Source organism: Sus scrofa, chromosome 10 (genome assembly GCF_000003025.6).
Source record: "Sus scrofa isolate TJ Tabasco breed Duroc chromosome 10, Sscrofa11.1, whole genome shotgun sequence".
Lineage (NCBI taxonomy): Eukaryota > Metazoa > Chordata > Mammalia > Artiodactyla > Suidae > Sus > Sus scrofa.
In genome coordinates, this window is record NC_010452.4 from 6,627,581 (window position 1) to 6,649,342 (window position 21,762).

General features: G+C 42.8%; 1 protein-coding gene across 1 annotated transcript in view; it reads right to left on the reverse strand.

Annotated features, from left to right (window-relative positions):
- Window positions 1–21,762, reverse strand: part of USH2A (usherin) — an 837,143-nt gene that overhangs the window by 801,990 nt on the left and 13,391 nt on the right. Inside the window, 4 exon segments of the mRNA XM_021064292.1 lie at window positions 2,576–2,741; window positions 6,232–6,316; window positions 6,319–6,501; window positions 6,504–6,907. Of these exon segments, the coding sequence (XP_020919951.1) occupies window positions 2,576–2,741; window positions 6,232–6,316; window positions 6,319–6,501; window positions 6,504–6,714 (645 nt within the window). The 5' untranslated portion in view covers window positions 6,715–6,907.

The following is a 21,762-nucleotide window of genomic DNA, read 5'->3' on the forward strand; positions in this document are numbered from 1 at the left end:
AACAGTTATGAAATAAAGCAGTCTCATTAAATCCTAAGTACTTTAACCTTTTCTTGAAAGAAGGGGAAGATTTAAAGATTTATAAAGAAATTTTGCCTCAACTAGAAGAGACTCCTCTTTGGCGTGTATTGAAAGGAGAATGCTGATTTCAATAGGCAAGCGAAGAGCACTGGACTCCCAGGAGAGGAATTCCGTCGTCGTTACCTCTTCACATGTGGATTTTCAACTTTCCCTGTAAAGCTTTTAATGTACTACTGCCTGCCAGCCCACGGCACGGTTTCACAGAGAAGGCAAAATAAAGGCAAGTAAAAAAGGTTTTGCATCATCACAGATACAAAAATATGCAACAAATCTATCTACTGGACACCTTCTGCAGATTGTCTTCGGTGGGTTCTAGTTCCCCATTTTGAACATGACCACCCAATTCTGTGGCACTGGTCAGTGGGTGGAACAGACATCCAGTGAGAGAAGACATGAGTCCCCTATCTGCCAACCACTCAACCAAGGAGAGGTAAGCACTGACAGACTGAACCCATCGTAGGCACAGCCATCAGACGTGACTGCCTTTGCGTAGGTCCTTTCAACCCTGGTGGCATGGAAACCCTGCTCCCGCCAACTGAATTGGCTGAACTCGGATCGTCACTTAAAGCAGAATAGATAATAAGCACAGTATCCTGAGTAAGTATCACTTTGTCAACACCTTCCTATGGAAACCCATCCTTGTCACCTCTCTGCATTTTATTTATTTTTTATTTTGCTTTTTTAGGGCTGCACTTGCAGCATATGGAAGTTCCTAGAGCCTAGGGGTCGAAATCAGAGCTACAGCCGCTGGCCTACACCACGGTCACAGCAGCACAGAATCCGAGCCTCATTTGCAACCCGCACCACAGCTCATGGCAATACCGGATCCTTAACCCACTGAGCGAGACCAGGGATCAAACCCACATCCCCATGGCTCCTAGTCGGGTTCACCAACAGCTGAGCCACAAAGGGAATACCCTCTCTGCATTTATATACATGTATGTGTATATATATTTTTTGTCTTTTTAGGGCCATACCCACAGGCATATGGAATTCCCAGGCTAGGGGTCGTATCAGAGCTGGAGCTACTGGCCTACACTACAGCCACAGCAATGTGGAATCCAAGCAGTGTCTCTGACCTACGCTGCAGCTTATGGCAACACTGGATCCTTAACCACCGAGAAAGGCAAGGGATCGAACCCGCGTCTTCATGGATACTAGTCGGTTCATCACCGCTGAGCCACAATGAGAACTCCTGCATTTACATTTTTCATGTTCTTCCTAAGGCTTTTCATGCCTTTTGTGCACATACATGGCAGAATATCCGGTTCTCATCTGACCAAAGAAAGATAAGTATGAAGTAAGTGTATTTGAAGCCTCAAGAAGAGAGCCCAGCTGAAAAGACTTTAAAGTCCAAATATGGGGAGTTCCCATCATGGCTCAGCAGAAACCAATCTGACTAGCATCCCTGAGGAAGCAGGTTCAGTCCCTGGCCTCACTGAGTGGGTTAAGGATCTGGTGCTGCCATGAGCTATGGTGTAGGTCACAGACCTGGTTTGGATCTGACATTGCTGTGGCATAGACCAGCAGCTACAGCTCCAATTTGACCCCCAGCCTGGGAACCTCCATATGCCAAGGGGCAGCCCTAAAAAAAATAAGTAAAATAAAATAAAAATCCAAATACGGATTCTCAAGATCCTCTAAGGAAGTCTACTCACTCCCTGCTTCACTGCGAGGGGAAGAGTTGAGAAACCAACAATTATTTTCATAAACAGTGAATGACGATAACTGGTGCAAATGGGGTTCGCATGGACCCCGTGTGGATGAACCTGTGAGAGCACAGACTGAAAACTGCAGTACAGAGTACCTCTGACTGAAAAAGAAAAGAAGAAAGCAAGGGTGAGGTTTGCCTGCCTTGGACCATTCCAGAGCCCTGAAGAAACAAAAGAACAAGCTGTCTCTAGCCCCGGGAACCATAAAATACCACACATCTCACAGTTATCGCAGCCTTTAGCAGCTTCGAAGGCTAATACGAACTGTGCTTGACAACTGAAGTCATAATGTAACACCTTTGGCGCGTCTGATGTGTAAAGTTCATTAGTTCTAAGGTCAGCCTTTTAACACAACAGCCACACTTTATTCTTATCATCAGAGGCTATCTACAAAGGACAGCTGTAAAAACCAGGCGGGGCTCCTAACACGGCCACGACTAGTCACATTAGCACTGGACAGCCAAAGAGCCCTTACACATCTTTGAACCAAATAAAATATACTCACCAAATAGAACAAAAATTTCCTGAGGATATTACTCGAAACAGAATTTCCCTAAGTTTCTGTGGGCACTTTCACCGCAATTTTAAGGGAGAACTGCTGACATTATCAAGAGCTACATCATGAGGTCATTTAAATATTATTTTCCTTTAGTTGTCATTGGCACATACTTGACATCAAAAGGTAATGCTTCCGATCTTGAGGGAAGATGCCATTGGAAAGGAAGAAAGGAAGTTGGATTCTTGTGTTTAACCAAATGTGAAATGTTTTTTATTTTACTCACCTGCACACTAAGATGAATCCATTTCTTCACAAGAATTCTCCCCAGTGTCATTACTTTTATTGGAGGCTGCAAACCATTTACTGTGCGATAATAAAACATGGTCTCTTTCTCAGATATTGTAAGTTTGAACACAATCTGCCCGTCCATCGTCTTTTCTATGACACACCTTAGGAGGCAACCAGAAAAGAGACAAGATCAGCCTCCAACCAAAGGCAGGCTAAGGCATCATGCAGTCATGGTTATGTAACTGACCCCAACTCCACTCAAAGGGTCACAATGAGTAAGTCCCTGAAAGTCATCATACTCAGGGCCAGCTGTCCTTTGATTCCAAAGCCCCTTCGGCTCAACAAAAAATAGATTTCTTATGTACTATCTACTCCCCCAGAACCTCATTAGACATTCACGATGGACGCTCAAGTGGTTGAATCATCCTGCAAAACCAACATTTAGCCTATTGGCTCATTAGTTCCTCTGCTATTTCTTTTATAGGAAGCGGCACCATATACCACATCCCGCTTGGGTATTGAGCCACCAGTGCAAATCTTTCCTTTCTTTCTATTTTTTGAATGTAAAGACAGTTTAGTGTCCATCGAAGGCTCTAAACTGCTAGCGCTAAAGTCAGAATTGCTCTATTTAAGTCTCAGGATGAAACGGAAAATGCACAACTACAGCCTTTATTTACTTAGTGCACCATCAACTGGCCAGAAGCCAAAGCCAGTGTCTCTAAGGGGACTGCCGAGCCTGCCATGACCACACCACCCAACTGAGGCACTGAGATGAGGTTCATGACCTTGCAGGAAAGATCATCCACCCCTCTCAAGACACAGGCATACATATTCTAAGAGAAGCATTCTCAGACAATTTCTAGGTCCTGTGCCAGGCCAGTTACCCAATTTTTTTTTTTTAAATCACTTCTCTCTTTATCACAGTAGCACTCCTTCCTTCCCCACCTCTTTAGACATGGATTTTTACGGTTTTTTATTTTCTATATTAACTTATGTTGACTCTAAGTTATTTTTATGCTAATTACATCATTGGGTGCTCCTGGCCAGTCTGCACCCAATGGGCGGAAACATGAATTCAAGCCCCTTTCCCTGCTGTTACCTTTCAACACAGCAGCTCAACTTTTTGTCAGGATAGAGAATATTATCAGTGTTTGCCCGCAGCCCTGAGTGGATTATACCCCAAAATCTGCTATTTAAAGAAATATCATGGACATGAGCCATCAACATCGCCCCCAAACAACTAGCTATTAAAGACGCTCATCAGCCTGCATCTCACAGACAAGAACTCAAGAAGGCAGTGCACTGGGGGAGCAGAATTTTGTCAAGTCCCAGAGGAATCTGGATTCCTTTCTTCACCCAGCTGTGGTCTCCCACTCAATTCATCTACCTCCATGTGAAAGCCCTGCTCAAGACGCTTAGGGGCCTTTCTCTGGGCTCACTTACGCTGTGCTGACTTAGTAATAACGCCGCTCTGTCTTCCCGGAAGACCATGTGTTTTCTAAAACGAGAAGCACAGCCTAGCACAGGGCAGACTCTCAAAAAAATGGCAAGTAGTCATCTCCTTGAATCCAAGATCAGGCCAACCGAGCATTACAGCTAAAGGTGTTTAAAACTTTCCCTTCAAGGGCACTTGTTCCACCAATTATTCCTTCTCACTCGCGTTAGTTTTTTCTGAGAGTTGCGAGGGAATAATATTGGGAGAACACTGAATAGCCCCTGTTTTACTATCACTATCTTATTCCACTTCATACACATACTTGGTGATAACATTTTGAGAACAAGTATATTTTCACTTAGGCGAATAGGTTTAGTCGACCCACAGATTTTATATAAAGAGGGAGTACGGTTTTGTGGAAACTCTCCTGTGATTTTTCTTAACCCTTTGGTGAGTGGCAATTTCTAAGTCAAGGGAATGAAAGGGACGCTCTTCATTCCCTGCCCCCAGGTCTTAAAACAATCTACCAAGAGCCTGCCTCCAACCACTATTCTTGAGTTTAAATCTACAAGTTAGAATGTGACCATTACTCAAGAATGTATTTGCCAAAAGCAGGCTTATTTCCCCAAGCCTACTGAAAATGCATTTCTTCATATGCTATTGATTATCTTCCCTGCTATTTTGTTTGCTTGTAAACATACTAGGTTTTGTAGATAATGAATGTGAGAAGAAGGCAGGTAGCAAAATATTTAGGAACTGGATTTATTTTGCTCCTGGATAAACAATAATTGGATAATCCATGTTTTGTTTGTTTTACTTATCTAGTGCAAACACCCCGAAATTCCCCCAATTCCCACAGGTATTTTAATTTTGAGAATGGAAACGACCTTGATGCACGGAACTCTTAAAACCATAAACCACGTGCTACTGCCTCTCTAAATAGTCCTCGGCCTTATTTATACAAAATGATACCAATACAAGATGAATTTTGTACAGCTATATCCCTTGGAAAAAGCTTGGAAAAAAAAATTATTCATCCTGACTACATTCGTCAAGAGCCAATTTTTAAGACTCTTTAGGCATTGCATAAACTAAGGGGGTTGGATTTACTGACATTTCAAACAATAAGGGAACAGGGTTTTCTTTTAGGGGGCAGACAGAAACAGGGTAAGGGTTTGTGATGATTTTCCCTCCAAATAAAACCTAAGGAAAATATGCCAACTTCTCACTTGGCAAATGAAAACTAAACACCAGAGATATTTAAATCATATTTGCTTATGAGATTGTAAGAGTTTTCTGGTTTGTTTCACAAGTTTTCAGGTATTTGGCCAATATCCTTACAGAAAGACAACGTCATAGGGGCTGAGCCAGAAGGCCTACAGGAAGACAAAAGCCAAACCAAAAAAATGCCTCGAACTGTCCCACTTACGCCCAGTTCCAGGCTGGCTGTAGAGACTCAGGGGGAACTTTCACTATCAGTTAAGGCAACTATTACAGGATGAAAAAGAGGCATTACATAAAATAACAGAAAATGTTAAGGAAGCCCCACTCCTAACTCACGGAAGGCATTTCTAGTAGGATCAATGGTATAAATGCTTCGGGAACCCTTTCTGCTCCTCCGAATCCTTCCCAACAGCCAAAACACAGAGGTCAAAAGCTACCTCTCATCAGAGACGAGAGTATCACTCATTTGAGTGAACGCATCTTCCACACTCAAACAAACATGCTTTCCTGGTCCAAAAAAGGATACATAAAACACAGTCCTAACCCCTGGGAGAGCTGTCTGTCTAGTGAAAACTGTACACTCTAGCAAGGGTTGGCTGTTTACACAAACCTAGACCAAGGCATTGAAAACAGCCCCTACTTTGCTTACTAGTCCCCATGCCTTCAAACTTACCCTGAGCCTGGTTCAGCCTCTCAAAACAAAGGCCAAAAGGTTTAGCTAAGCTACTGAACACCAAACTGAGCCAGGTGTAAACATGTCTGCCTGCGATGAAATTATCTTAACCTACTTTTGTGAAGGTTCACTTCATCCCTGGCGAGGAGAAAAATACCTTGAATTTTGGAAAAAAAAAAAAAAAAAAAAAAAACAGCAGTTGGGTCTTCAATGGCATGAATTCCAATGCACCTTCATGTTTGGTGGGGGACTTGAGCTGCCACCACCGACTGATTTCTCAGGAGCCCCCAGAAAGCTTACCCCCCTCCCCACAACTTACATGACACCCTCTTGCTCAGCTTTCAGCCACACAGCCAGAGTAAATGATGCGGCCAGCCTTGGAGCCGGGGGAGAAGCAAAGCAGCTTTGTGATTTCCAAAAATGAGGCTTGCAGAGCGGCTGGGGGCTTTGGGACTCAAGTCTCGCTTGTCCATGATGATGCAGCTGCGGAGGCCCGCTGAGAAAAGGGCCGTGTAGGTGGCGGGTGATGATCGGTACGGGCAATCCTGAATGCAGAACTGCTGGGGACAGGCCCGGAGGCTCTCGGCGCAGCCGGGCTCTGACAAAAAGTGCTCCGGCCCAGGAGTCCACACGTCGCGTGGGTTGGCACGACCGAGACCTTCTTGAAAGCTCCCACGTTCTCCAGCCTGGGGAAAAGGCCCTGGGCGTCAGCCCACGACACAGAAGCGAAATAGGCAAAGAGCCACGTTTCAGGGACATGAAACAAGAAGCCGAGGCCCAGGGAAAGAGCCAAGCGATGCATGTTTACACAAAAGCATTCTCCTCCCAGGAAAGCAGCCCTAAATAAATAATAAGGCCATCAGACTGGCCAGCAACACCTGAGAGCAGGGTGCTTTAAGCAACGTTGAAAGGCTCCTTTTTTTCGGGCAACTTCACACTGGGGCGACACTGAAGGCCTTCTCGGCAGAGGTCACGACCGGAGTAGCAGCTGGGCTCTGCAAATCAAAAACAGCCCGTCAAGACAAAGTGGCAGCGGGGGGGGGGGGGGGCGTCTTTCCAACTTTGGTTCTTTTCTAAACAACCGCTCAAAAAAAACATTTAGAAAGACATGGTCTGGAGTCAAATACTCATACAGTCAGAAACCACCTGCCTGCTATTGGGCACATCAAGCACCCCAGGGGACTGGCGTTTCACTCATCTCCATGTGTTTATGTTACTGCATTTCTCCCCCATGGTCACTTCAGATTGCTACCCACCCCCCCAAGAGAATGAGCACCCTCCACTCTATTGAACAAGGTAAAGGACTGTATAGATTTCCTCTACCTGTGCACCGGTTGCTCAAACACAGTGCTAACTTGCACAGGTCCAGAATAAAGCTGGCCAAGCACTTTGGGTCACACACACACACACACACACACACACACACCCGCCCCATCCCAGCATGTGAGGCAACTTTAAGCTCGAGGTAAAGCTGATTAGAAACCCAACACCATCTGTCCGTCCCACGCCTTAGTATTTAGCCAACGCTTGTGTGTTTCCTCATTTGACTACATATTTGTAGGTTACATATGGACCCTAATACTGGGTAAGTAATTGTATTGGTAAATAAGCTGAGTTACCATTTCTTTATTGTATTTCAACCAGTCCCCTCAGTGTGACAAATGGCTCTTCACAGGACCACTGTCCCTGGTTGCCTGGCAACGGTGCCTTAACCCCCAGATACTCTCAGCAAATAGGCCTCAGCAGCACGAAGGCTGCAAGGAAGACTTGGGAGCCCAAGTCAGGGATTCTGCACAGCACACACCTGGTTACCTGAAAAGCAGAGCGCAGTCTGCTGGCTTGCTGGCTGGAACGGAGCTCCCCAAGCCCTCGGCAGGTGCCTCCAGCGGTGGGAGGGACCAGGATGGGGCCAGGCATGCATAATTTTAAAGTAGCAGGGCACCTTTTCTTCTAATCCCTTTTTGGCCCCTCCCCTTCCCCCAGCTTTCACGCACCTCAATCCATTTAATCGTGTTAGCCAAATGACCTGCCACGCAGAGACAGGAACACAAGTCATTTCCTGTGCTTTCTCTTTTCTAGGTTACAGACATACTGCTACCCTAAAAGTTGGTTTCACTGACGAAAGTTCCTTCACCCCAGAACACCTTCTCTTAAATATACATGCTTGTCTCGATTCAGAGGAGCATCTCACGTTATCTCTAAATTTTGCATTTGAAAGATGAGAGATTTTTAACTTAACTACAGGAGCTGTTGCTGACTTTTTAGCTGCTTGATTGGATAGGAATGTGACTATTGCTGAATGCAGGCTTGATATCAATTCTATTTAGTTTTATTACATCCCGAACTCTTTCTCTCTTCGACCATCTGGGATTTCTCGTACTAAAGGAGAAATATTCAAAAAACAACTGATACTTCTATTCCTCCATTACTGTCTTTAAAAATGGAAAACTCACTTGGGAAACAACTAGCCAAGTGGGGTTTTTATTTTTGTCTAAGTTATCTCATTTAGAGAAACATTTAGAAATGAAACAAATGTGTGTACGGTGTTTCTAGTTAGTAAAGCAGCTAGAGACATTTAAACTGTCTGCTCTCAGATTCCTTTCATTTCTAAGACAGACCTGGCCCTACCCCTTTTAAGTATCAATTTTATCAACCAGAACTAGGTGCTTCCACAGGAAATCTTCTCCTTTCGTCAAATTTTCCTACTCTCTCTACTTAATTATTCCACACTTGCAAGGGCAAGTTTTCATTAAAAAGCAAATTAATATAAAACCAGGTAATATGCAAGGACTTCTGAAAATTTGGAAAAATGTGTTTGGGAAGAGATATAGGACACAGTGAAATGGACAGATATATTATTCATACCTTTACAAAAGAGGTCACCAATATTTGTCTTCAAAGGGGTTATTCAAGAGCTGGCTTCTCTTCAGGTCTCTGAATCCAAGGATTGCCTTGAATTTTTACCTGTGGCGTTTCCGTGCATCGTTTGGGTGGTAAGATATCTTCCACCACATGCCAACTCCCACTTTGTGGTAGAAGCCATGACTCAAAATAGACCATCTAAGATCAGCGACTCTGTGCCACATTCAGAAACTCGGACTGTCGTTTGCAAGGGCAGACAATGGATGGACATACGCCTCTACTTGTGCATGGAGTACTATCAGTCCCAAAGACACATCTGGTAAATGAATTGGGCACAACAGTCCTACTACTATTAGGAGTGCCTGAGAAGCACAGGGAAAAATAAAATAAATGTGCAGGAAGAAAGTTCAGTTAAACTGAAGGCGCCACATGTACTACTATTTTCCTAATAGTTTTGTGCGTCCCCTGGGTAGTTCTGCTCTGGACCAGCTTGGCTGAGGCTGGATGGTCTCATGCGGCCTCACACTAGCTTCTAGAACTTGGCTGGATAATCATGGGAGTCTATCTACCCCAAGCTCGCTCTGACTGTAGCAGAAAAATTCTCAGCAACTTAAGATGGGAGACCCTAATGTAGAAGGAAGATCCAGGCTTCGGCTTGTTTCACTGACCAAACCCAGTCATGTGACCAAGCCCGGATCAAGGCTACGAAACGGACTTTCACGCTTCAAAGAGGAGTCATATTATAAAGGGCTGCACACAACAGAACCCAGAGAACTTGCGACCAGTTTTGAAATCTACCCAAGAGTTGCTAGCAATTTCTTCAGTTGCAAAGACATCAGTGAATCAGAATTGCCTTCTTTTGAAACAGTCAAAAAATGGTATTGCTGACAACTCTAAGTGCACACTCATTATTGTGAAAGAGCTTACTGTCAAAAGATTAGTTTTTCAAGCCCTTGAGGCCTATGTCCTGTTGATGGACAAAATCAAGGGATAACCTTGAGTTTTAGCCCCCATGGATTTACTGGTAAACTTGACAAACCTCTGGCTTAACTGGTCTAGAAAGACAGTGGATGTGTAATAAGTAGTATCTGATGTGAAAACAGAGGCATAAACTGCACTTGCAATGTGATTATGAATATAAGACTGTGGAAAATGAGAATTAAACTTGAGTTCTTAGGCAAATTAGACAAGTCCCTTAAAACATTTCCAAGTTAGACTGACTTAAGAAAAAAAGAGCTGGAAAGAAACCAAGCATCTATCAACTGCAGAATAGATAAACTGTAGTATATTCATATACTGGAAGAATGAAACAATGAAAGAAAAATGAACTACTGCTACAAGCAACAACATGGATTAAATCTCACAGATACGATCATGAGTTAAAGATGACAGGCTCACCAAGAACATACTGTTTAATACCATTGATACGACATGCGGAGGCGAAAGCTCATCTGTGGTGAGAGAAGGCAGAATAGTGCACTCTCTCTTTAAAGGGGAGCAAGAGGAGTTCCCGTCGTGGCAGAGAGAAAGCAAATCGTACAAGTATCCGAGTATCCGGAAGGATGCAGTTGGATCCCCGGCCTCACTCAGTGGGTTGGGCATCCGGCGTTGCTGTGAGCTGTGATGTAGGTCATGCTGTAGCTTGGATCTGGCATTGATGTGGCTGTGGTGTAAGCCAGCAGCTGCAGCTCCAATTGACCCCTAGCCTGGGAACTTCCATATGCCTTGGGTGCAGCCCTAAAAAGCCAAAAAAAAATTAAAAAAAAAAAAAACAGAGGAAGAAAGGGGAAAGGGTCCAAGGAAGACAGCAAGAAATTATCTCAATGTGGGTAGGGCTTACCCAGATGAATGCATTTTTATTTATTTATTTAACTATTTTTGGCTTTTTAGGGCTGCATTTCCATAGTGTGGCATATCAAAGTTTCCAGGCTAGAGGTCGAATCAAAGCTACGGTTGCTGTCCTATGCTACAGCCACATGGGATCCGGGCTGCATCTGTGATCTACACCACAGCTCAGAGCCACACCAGATCCTTAACCCAGTGAGCAAGGCCAGGGACCAAACCCATATCCTCAAGGATGCTAGTTGGCTTCCTTACTGCTCAGCTACAACAGGGACTCCCAGATGAATGCCTTTTTAAAACTTCATCAAGCTTTACACTTAAGATGTGTATATTTGGTGCAAATTATACCTCAATATTGAAAGATAATTTTTAAAATGTTTTCAACATTCATAGTACTATCTATTATAGTCTAAAGTTAAACTTTTTTCCCGCAAGGAAAACAGTGGGCCCAGAGAGTTGTGCAAATCAAGTTATACCACACATTTGCAAAAGCTGTAATTCCAATTTTTACAAACATTATTGCAAAGGGAATAAAAGAATATTTCCCAGCTTATTTTATGAATCAGTCATAACTGAAAGAATGTTTGGGAGACAGACAATATAAAAATGGGAGAATACGAGAAAGAAAATGAAAGACCAATCACACTCATATATATAATGAAATTTTTTTTTAACTAAAACATAAGCAAAGAGAATTCACAAACAGAAAAAGCTTAACTCTCCTGACAAAGTTTATACCAGATTTGCAAAATTGTTTTTAATTTTAAAATGTATCAATATAATTCACCATAAAAACAGTTTTAAAAATTCACATATTTCTTTATGACCAATATCTTTAGGAATGAATTTCTTTTAGGACCAAAATAAGCGAAAAGCAGAAGAAAACATCTATAACAACAGTGTGTGTACAAAACAACCAACTCCATAAATAACAATAATACTAATCGCAATAATTAGCCCTTTTGTGAAAACAGTAGAACCACAACACTTGCTATCACCACTTTTAGTCAACTTGTCGCTAGCCCAAGTGCATGAACATAAGGAAAACATGCATCAAAGCAGAAGTACTGAAAACAGTCAAACGTCCTACCTCTAGATAACAAAACCTAAGGGCACATACTTGGCCTGGGTTTTGGCGAGAAGACGCACAAATCATTAATACTGTTCATCCATTTGGGGTTCTTTTGTCCTAGGCCCTGGTCCCAGGAATGTATACATGCTCTGGGAGTAGCCAAAAAACCCAAAAAAGCACAGAAAACAAAACAAAAGAATCAACAAAAATCAATTGCATTTCTCTATGCCACTTTAGAAAAGAAATTCTTAAAAATTAGAAAAATATCACTGAAAGATACTCTTAGCAGTGTAAGATACTTAGGAACAAATCTAAAAAATGCATTACTGCAGAGAAAAAAATCAAGTTTTATTGAACAACAGTTACGAGACCTAAAATAAGTACATTATGTTCTTAGATGACTGTCACCGGGTGCTCCTGTGTAGCACTGGGAACTATGTCTGCTCACTTGGGATGGAGCACGATAATGGGAGAAAAAGAATGTATACATGTATGTGTGACTGGGTCACCTTGCTGTACAGCAGAAAACTGACAAATACTGTAAACCAGCTCTAATGGAAAAAATAAAAATCATTATTAAAAAAATGACTGTCACAGGAAGAAATATTCAGATTAACAGTAACCTATTAATCCAATGCAACTGCTATAAAAATTGACAGATTTAGTCACAAGTTCGACAGACGCCTCCTAAAGCACATACGGAAGCGCGAACAGCCGAGAGTATCCAACAGCCGGTCTGGAATCGGATGTAGCTGCTGACAGGACCCATTCAGACGGATGTGGCCTGATACACATTTAAAACACATGTCATGAGCTGTGGAAAAAGAGTTTCTTCTCTCCTCCACCCCCTACATTTTCTTTCTCTTAAAATTACACAAGAATAGGTGAACCACTTTAAAAAAAACATGTTTTTAAACAACAGGGGAAGACAAAATTGAAGGCTTCAGCCCCAGCTCACTGTCTCCCATTCATCATGCCTCCATGAGAACGGTGACTTTTCTACAAGCATGAAGTATACATATTTTTTTTTTCTTTTTCTATATTACATAGCCACACCCGCAGCAGATGCAAGTTCCTGGGCCAGGGGTCAAATTGGAGCTGCAGCTGCCAGCCTGCAGCACAGTCAGGGCAACACCAGATCTGAGCTGCATCTATGACCCACGCCACAGCTGGTGGCCAACACCAGATCCTTAATTCACTGAGCAAGGCCAGGGATCGAACCTGCATCCTCACAGGGACAATTTGAAGTCCTCAACCTGCTGAGCCACAGCAGGAACTCGTGAAGTATGTATATTCTATACCAAACAGATTCAACATTCTGGAAACGTTCAGCAAAACGCTTCCTATTTTTAAAATTCTCACCCATTTTCTTTTGCCATGTTCCGAAGCAACACGATCCTTTAAAATTCTTAACAGAGAGTAAATTAAATCACTTTTGTCTTGAACAGGAAAAACGTCAGGTTTTTGAAGTCTTACGAACAAAGTAGCCAAGAAAAAAAATCTTCAGTATTATATGCGTGTGACACGTGTGACCTACAGGTCCATGCAGGGGTGGCCTTCTCCCCTGAGATGCTCTTCAATCTGAGATGGAAAGGACATCACCAAGGTCTCTGAATCACTGCACCACCTAGAACACACACCTTACCTGCAACGAACAGGTAACCCGCAGAACACACAGCCTGAGGGAAAAATAAACCCATGTGGTTTTAAGGCACTGGGATTTTCAGATTTTATTAGGATAGGAGAGACTCCCGCCTCTTCAATACATGGGACCAGCTACATTTCCTTACACAACTATGCCTGCAGTGGGAAAACTGCTGACAATCCCATCAAATGTGCTTGAAAACAAGGCTGGTGCACTCACTGCGTGGACCACTCATGACCTAGTCTAGAGTCGTAAGCACACATCTCCCTCAGTCATTTAGCACGGCTGACCCTGCAGAGCGGAAGCATCTACCTGCAGTGCCTGGAAGGGAGTTACTGCATCTTTAACTTTTAGATCATACTGAATAGCTCTCTGGCCCAGAAGAGGCCAGGATCCCTTTAATAACATTGGACCCAAATGGCTGACAAATAGTCATAAAGCCAAAAACTGGCCCGCCTCTGCTCAGGTGGGTCTTAGAAAAAGAGATCATTTATTCTAGCAAGCAAAACTGGTTCAAGAAGAGGAAGCTCCCAAACAAGGGTCTGTAGGAAGAAGAGGGCAGGTCAGGATGTGCTGGAACAGAAGGGTGAGGAAGTACGGAAGGCAGCAACATGTCAAAGCAGAGCCGACAAGCAGAAACATCAACAGGGGCATCATCTGTGAAGCAGTGGACTGCCGCCACGCACCCCACCCCGAGGGCAACTAGGAGGGCACCTTTATGCGGCCCACTTTAGTTCAGTTCAGTCTCAGGCAGGGGCTACATCTTAGTTCTAGGACAACATGAATCACCTATGTATGGACACTGCTGCTTTGGAGGGGGTTGGAGCTGCACCCAGGGGCTTGATGGAAGCTGATGTCTTGGCACTGTTGCATCCCCAGAGCCAAGCCTAGAATCCTCATAACGGAGCATCTGCCTCCCAGAGAACAATGCAAACATCCGAGCCTCTCTTTGCCCAGAAGGAAACAAAGACTAAGCCACACGACAGCTCTAGACTACGGAGCAGCCAGAGACGGAGGACTCAGGAGGCCACAGCAGAGTTGCCGCATGAAGAAACAGTGACTGAAGAGACCAGCAAGCACCAGGCCCCACGGACGGCGCTCAGCTCTTTCCCCCAAAGCGGCAGAGAAGGCAGCGAGGGACAACCAGCTGGAAAGATTTAAAGCATAAAAGGTAGGCGTTCCCGTCGTGGCTCAGTGGTTTCATGCATCCGACTAGGAACCATGAGGTTGCAGGTTCGATCCCTGGCCTTGCTCAGCGGGTTAAGGATGCAGCATGGCTGTGGTGTGGGCCAGTGGCTACAGCTGTGATTAGCCCCCTAGCCTGGGAACCGCCACATGCCTCAGGTGCAGCCCCAGAAAAAGACAAAAAAATAAAAGGTAAGGTTAAGAGAAGGGACCACAGCCTCAGCATCATCCACGGCGCTGGGACAAGGAGCACCAACTTAGTGCTAAGAAGGCACGCTCCGGAGACAGCAGGGTTAGAACCTTTGCTCCACCGCCTATGTGCTGTGTGTTCTTAGGCAGGTCACTTAACCTCTCTGGGCTTCAGCTCCAGCTGCAAAATGGGAATATTCCCTACCTCTAGGTTTGTTGGAGGATTAAATGTGGAGGAACTAGACTAGGTTTTTACTGCTAGCTCTATTTTTTTTTTTTCCAGTTTATACCTAGGGAGTTTTTCTATACTTATGTATCAAAAGACAAGAGAGGCAAGGAGTACATTCTTAGGAAATATTACAGTGCATTTTTCTTTTCTTTTAATTACAGCCACACCAGTAGCATATGGAAGTTCCCAGGCTAGGAGTCGAATTGGAGCTGCAGCTGCTGGCCTACACCACAGCCACAACCACACCAGGTCGGTGCCACATCTGCAACCTATGCCAAAGCCTGTGGCCACACTGGATCCTTAACACACTGAGCAAGGCCAGGGATTGATCCCACATCTTCATGGACACGATGTCAGGTTCTTAACCCACTGAGCCACAACGGCAACCCCCATATGTTTTTCTTTTTTCTTTTTTTTTTTTTTGTCTTTTGTCTTTTTTTTGTTGTTGTTGCTATTTCTTGGCCGCTCCGCGGCATATGGAGGTTCCAGGCTAGGGATTGAATCGGAGCTGTAGCACCGGCCTACGCCAGAGCCATAGCAGCGCTGGATCCGAGCCGCGTCTGCAACCTACACCACAGCTCACGGCAACGCCGGATCGTTAACCCACTGAGCAAGGGCAGGGACCGGACCCGCAACCTCATGGTTCCTAGTCGGAATTGTTAACCACTGTGCCACGACGGGAACTCCCCCATATGTTTTTCTATCATTAGTTCACCTAACATTTTACAGCTTGTTGAGTTGTTAGACCAAATGAGAAACTGGACAGACAGTATTGCTCCCTCAGCACACAAAAGACATAAGAATAGGGGCATAAGTCCTATGACGGCTAAGTGGCAAAGCCTAGATTTAGCCCAATGGGGCTGAGGACTCCTCATTCTACATGAAGGCCGAACTCAGAGGTTTCAGGGAAGGCTGGAGGGGTCAACTGTGCCTGTGAGGTGAGTTTTTATAGCTAAGAGAACACACTGAGCCTTTCAAGGGACAGAAACAACCTAAGTGAGGACAACTAGTTTAGTCTAAGACTGTCCTACATTTACAGGACACGTATTTCCTACAGAAATATATAGAGGAAAACGATTCAGCGCTCTGAAGTAGATTGTATCGGATTTCCAGATTTTTCTGAGAATGTTCAAGCATTAACAAAGGTATTATAAATAACTTTGGGAGCCGTGGTTTTTTTATTCGGTATCTAGGTCCCCGCACTTCCCATTCTATTGCCTTGATCAAAACTGTTGAACACATGTTCTTCTATTTCTTAAATTATGCAAACTCTCAGATGGCCCGGGAACGGCATTTGTTTGAGGCATAAAAGTTTCGCCCGGCTATTTCAGGTTGCACTGGGACACGGAGGGAACGTGATACCAGTGATAGCATGTGGCAGGCCATCTAACTCCTGTCCCTTCTTCCTCTGCAGCCTGGGCAAGGGCCCAGACTGAGCCTGGCAGGTGACTTCAAGAGAGGCTTTCTAGACCTGAGCCTGGCAGGGAAATAACAGCTGCAGAGCAGTACCGGACAGGTAGCGGCAGGTAAGTTAATGGCTGGTGAGCAGGACAAATCGGGGGGTGTGGGTCTGAAAATGAAAACGACACAATGTGGGCAAGGACAGCAGGCAAACAGGGCACAGAACTGAGCTCCAGCCAAATGGGCCATCAGCAATAATTAAGGCTCAATTCTCTGCAAAGAGCCAGGCTCCTCAGAACAGGGCAGCCCCTCTTGGTAGTGTGAGAGCCCTGGATTGCCTGCAACTCATTTGGTGTGTGGTTTAAAAGTGGTTTTGACCCAGTGCCATTGTATTGAGGGAGGAAACGAAGACATGGCAGGATTCAGGGGCCAGTGAACTAAACAAAGGATGGTGGTCAATCCAGCTGGCCAATACCTAAAACATGCCCCAACAGTGAAAAAATGTGTGCTATGCCTAGAGTGAAATGCAGGACATAAAAGTCACGACAATGGGGAAAAAATCATCATGCTTGGGGGGAAAAAGCCACATCATGCATTTGAGAGCATTTTTTGTTAAATTTAGAGGAAGTAATAAAGGAATCTGCCTTCTCAGTAAACTTTTCTAAAAGGTCTCTACCTCCCCATAGAATTACTTACGTGGTGTACTGATATAATTTTTAAGTTCAGAAGCCAAAAGCTAAGAGACGAGCAAGAGTTGGAAAAATGATTACGGAGTTCCTGTCATGGAGCAGTGGAAACAAGTCCGACTAGAAACCATGAGGTTTCGGGTTCGATCCCTGGCCTCGCTCAGTGGGCTAAGGATCTGGCGTTGCCGTGAGCTGCAGTGTGGGTCGCAGATGCAGCTTGGATCTGGCATTGCTGTGGCTCTGGCGTAGGCCAGCAGCTATATCTCTGATTAGATCCCTAGCCTCGGAACCTCCATATGCTGCGAGTGTGGTCCTAAAATGACAAAAAATAAAATAAAATAAAAATAAAGCACCAACCTCAGAACATTCTAGTATTATACATTTTCATATATTCTAAATGTACCCCTTCAAGCAATATAGGTGATCCAGAGCACTTCTAGTCTACCACTGGGCTACACTAACTAATGCATGAGTTCCAAGTCCAAGAAAACTTTTGAAATTAAGAATTGCCCTTTTGCTTGAAGGAGGCATAACCCTCCCAGACTTCAGATAATACTACAAAACTATGGTACTCAAAACTGTGTTCCTGGCACAAAAACAGACATACGGATCTATGGAAGAGAATAAAGAGCCCAGAAACAAAGCCACACACCTATGGTCAATTAATCTTGGACCAAGGAGACAAGAATTTACCAGTCTCTTCAGCAAGTGGTGTTGGATAATTTGCACAGCTTCTTGTTAATCAAGTTTGAACACACCTCCACACCATCAACAAAAATCAGCTCGAAATGGCTTAAAGACTTACATATACAATATGACATCATAAAACTCCTAAACGAGAACATAGGCAGTATGTTCTCTGAAGTAAATCATACCAGTGTTTTCTTAGGTCAGTCTCTTATGTCAATAGAAATAAAATCCAACAAATGGGACCTAACCAGACTTATAAGCTTTTGCACAGCAATGGCAACCATAAAAACAAGAAAGATGACCTATGGGCTGGGAGAAAATATTTGTAAGTGATGGAACTGATGGGACCTCCAAAATATATCAACAGTTCATACTATTTAATACCAAAAACAAACAACCCAATCAAAAAGGGGCAGAAGACCTAAGGAGACATTTCTTCTAAGAAGATATACAGATGGCCAATAGGCACATGAACAGATACACATCATCACTAATTATCAGAGAAGTTCAAATAAAAACTGCAATGAAGTACCAACACACAAGTCAGAATTACCCTTATTTGCAAAGTCTACAAATAGAAGCTGTCAAGTGAGGGAGAAAAGGGAACTCTCTTACACTGTTAGTGGGAGCATAAATTGCTACAGTCACTATGGAAAACAGGATGAGGGTCCACAAAACTAAATAGAGTTGCCATATAATCCAGCAATACCATTCCTGGGCATATATCCAGAAAACACCATAATTCAAAAAGATACAGGCACCCCTATTTCATAGCAGCACTATTCACAAAAGCCAAGACGTGGAAACAACCTAAATGTCACTGATATATGAATGGATAAAGATATGATATTGATACACAATGAAACACTACTCAGCCATTTAAAAAAAAAAAAAAGACAAATAATTCCATTTGCAGCAACCTGGAGGGATCTACAGATAATCATCCTCCATCAAACAAGAAAGAGAGAGGAATACCTGTGATATCACTCATATGTGAAATCTTTTTTTTTTTTTTTTTTGCTATTTCTTTGGGCCGCTCCCTCAGCATATGGAGGTTCCCAGGCTAGGGGTCCAATCGGAGCTGTAGCCACCGGCCTATGCCAGAGCCACAGCAACACGGGATCCGAGCCGTGTCTGCAACCTACACCACAGCTCACAGCAACGCCGGATTGTCAACCCACCGAGCAAGCGCAGGGACCGAACCCGCAACCTCATGGTTCCTAGTCGGATTCGTTAACCACTGCGCCATGACGGGAACTCCCGTGAAATCTTAAATAAGACACAAATGAACCTATCTACAGAACAGAAAACAGACTCACAAGTACAGAGAATGGACATGTGGTTGCCAAGGAGGAAGAGAGGTGGGAGAGGGATGGATTATTGAGATCTGGGGTTAAACAAATGCAAACTCTTATATATAGGATGGATAAACAACAAAGTCCTACTGGATAACACAGGGAAGTATATTCAATAACCTCGTATAAGCCACAATGGAAAATATGAAAAAGAATATGTAGACATAGGTACATCTGAATCACTTTGTTTGTAGAGCAGAAATTTACACAAATTATAAATCAACCATATTTTAGTAAGAGACAAACAACTGGCCTTTTGCCTTAAAAAAAAAAAAAAGAGGATTCTATTTTAGAAGAGAGTAGACATTCCTTAGTTGAGACACACAGAAGTAGCCCCTTTGGGCTGTAGTATATTCAGATGCCTCCAATTCTGACATTCTAGAACTGTGTTAATAGAGCATGTTCAAGAATGATCAAAGAAAAAGCCATGAAGGTACGGAAAAAACGATGAGTAAAGCACAGTTTTGAATGAGTACATGATAAGATTGAAGTTATTGGCAGTCAGGGAGTCACTTTATGCAGGGGCAAATGAATTGACTATAATTTTAACCACAAGTACCACTCTAGGGGTTGTAAAATTCTTTCTACTTGGATAAATACTCTCTATTTGAATTGCAGCTTCCAGGGAGACTATAAAAAAAAGCAACCTAACTTGACAAGACCCTAGGACCACAAAAAAGGAGCTCTTTGTTAGGCAGCTGCAGGAATGGCCACCAGAATTGATATAGGACTAGGATACAATCTGCAAATGATCCATCAAAAACGGGGTAGAGTTCAAGAGAAATGAGTAGTATGAGCAATGGCCCAATCAGACATTTACTGGGGAAGAAAGTGGACTACATGAAAGAATCACTTAAAGATTGATTGTGGGACTTACTATCTCCTCAGCAACTCTCAGAGAGGAAGCCACTAAGCATCTTTCATCTTGTATCTTGCAAGATGTTTGCCTCTTACCTGATTACATACCTAGTAATTAATGATGTGTTAAATGAGCTCATGGAAAGGATGTCAACCTTTATGCTCAACAGCCAAACTCTACATTCCAGTTTCAGCTTCAGAAGGAACATACAATATCCATCACTATAATGAAACATGGTAGTCTTGAGAGCTCTTAAAATTGCCACCTAATGGAAAGTGGGACATGGAAGACTGACAGGCAGGAGGAAAAAGAGCAACTGAAAAGAGTCAGAGGAAAAAATTAAAAATTTGAAACAGGCTAAGAAGTTCAAAATGACATTAAAAAAATCAACATTGTATTACAAATTTTTTATCATGTTTAAGTTCAGCTTGTTCTTGTCACGACAAAATCTTGAAAAATAAAGCACTGGAGTTTGCCTCAGAGTAGAGAGATGATACGGGAGCAGCAGCTGCTCTGTACCTGGTCCTTCATGCCTTCAGTGGGTTTGGACACTCCCACCTAAAGCCCATTCACTGAAATTACCTTTAAATATTTCTCTTAAAGTATCTTTTAAAAAGAATAAAACTGAAAGTTGACTTCTCCACAGAAACAGAAGTTGCAAGACATCTCAATGTCATCTTCGAAGGAATATAAATAACAGAATTCTATAACCATCAAAAACAACCTTCAGATCAAAGAGGAAATCAACATATTTTCTAATGAACAGAAACAAATATTTGCCAGTAAATCTTCACTTAAAGTAAACTAAAAGAAATCATTTAGTTAGAAGCAAAATGAGCCCAGGTGGTTTGTAGAGAGTGCATGAAATATAAAGGAATATTAATTCAAAGTACATGTAAATGGAAATACATACCTAGCGTACAAAACAATGGAAATCATACTTTGTGACACTTAATTGAATAAATTTAATGAAAAAAGGAAAACCAAATTTGGATAGAATGAAGTTAAAGAGTTTATCATTGTCTAACTGATAATGTACTAGTTTATATTCAAAATCAAGGGTTCATATTGTCATTTGTTGTGTGACTACAAAATGAGTAGAAAAAAATACAACAAATGAGTATGGAAAAATTTTAAAACAATCCCAAAAGAATAAGGAAAAAAAGGAACCAAAAATAGGAAAAGACAAAACAAGTGGCAAGAAGTATCTGTAAGTACACAAAAACTGTTTACAGATTGTATCGTTATAAAACCATTGATTATCAGTTATAAAACCACTGAGTATCAGCTTATTATCAGCTGATATGCTGCTTTTAGGATATTTTAGTAAGATAAAAACATAAGGCGCTGTGCATGGGCTGTCGACTGCAGCTCCCATTTGACCCCTAGCCTGGGAACTTCCATATGCCATGGATGTGGCCCTAAAAAGCAAGTAAAATGAATAAAATAAAATAAAAAGATGGATGAATATATACCAGCAAACACTAACCAAATGAATTTTGGGTAGTTATAATAAAATTGTCAGAAAATGTAGACTTTAAGAAGCATTTTTGGGAATAAAGAGGCACATATATGATACTAAAAGTGTCAATTAACAGGAATATAAATAATAAATGTGTATGTTTGTAGTTCAATTTCCAAATATGTTTACTTAACAATATTAAAAGGAAATAGGCAAATGCACAATTAATTGCAAAGGATTTCACTCTACCTCTCCTAGTAATTAATAAAGAGACCAACAGCAATTAAAAAGTTGTTTTGAGTTCACGACATGGCACAGCAGAAGCGAATCCAACTAGGAACCATGGGGTTTCGGGTTCAGTCCCTGGCCTCAC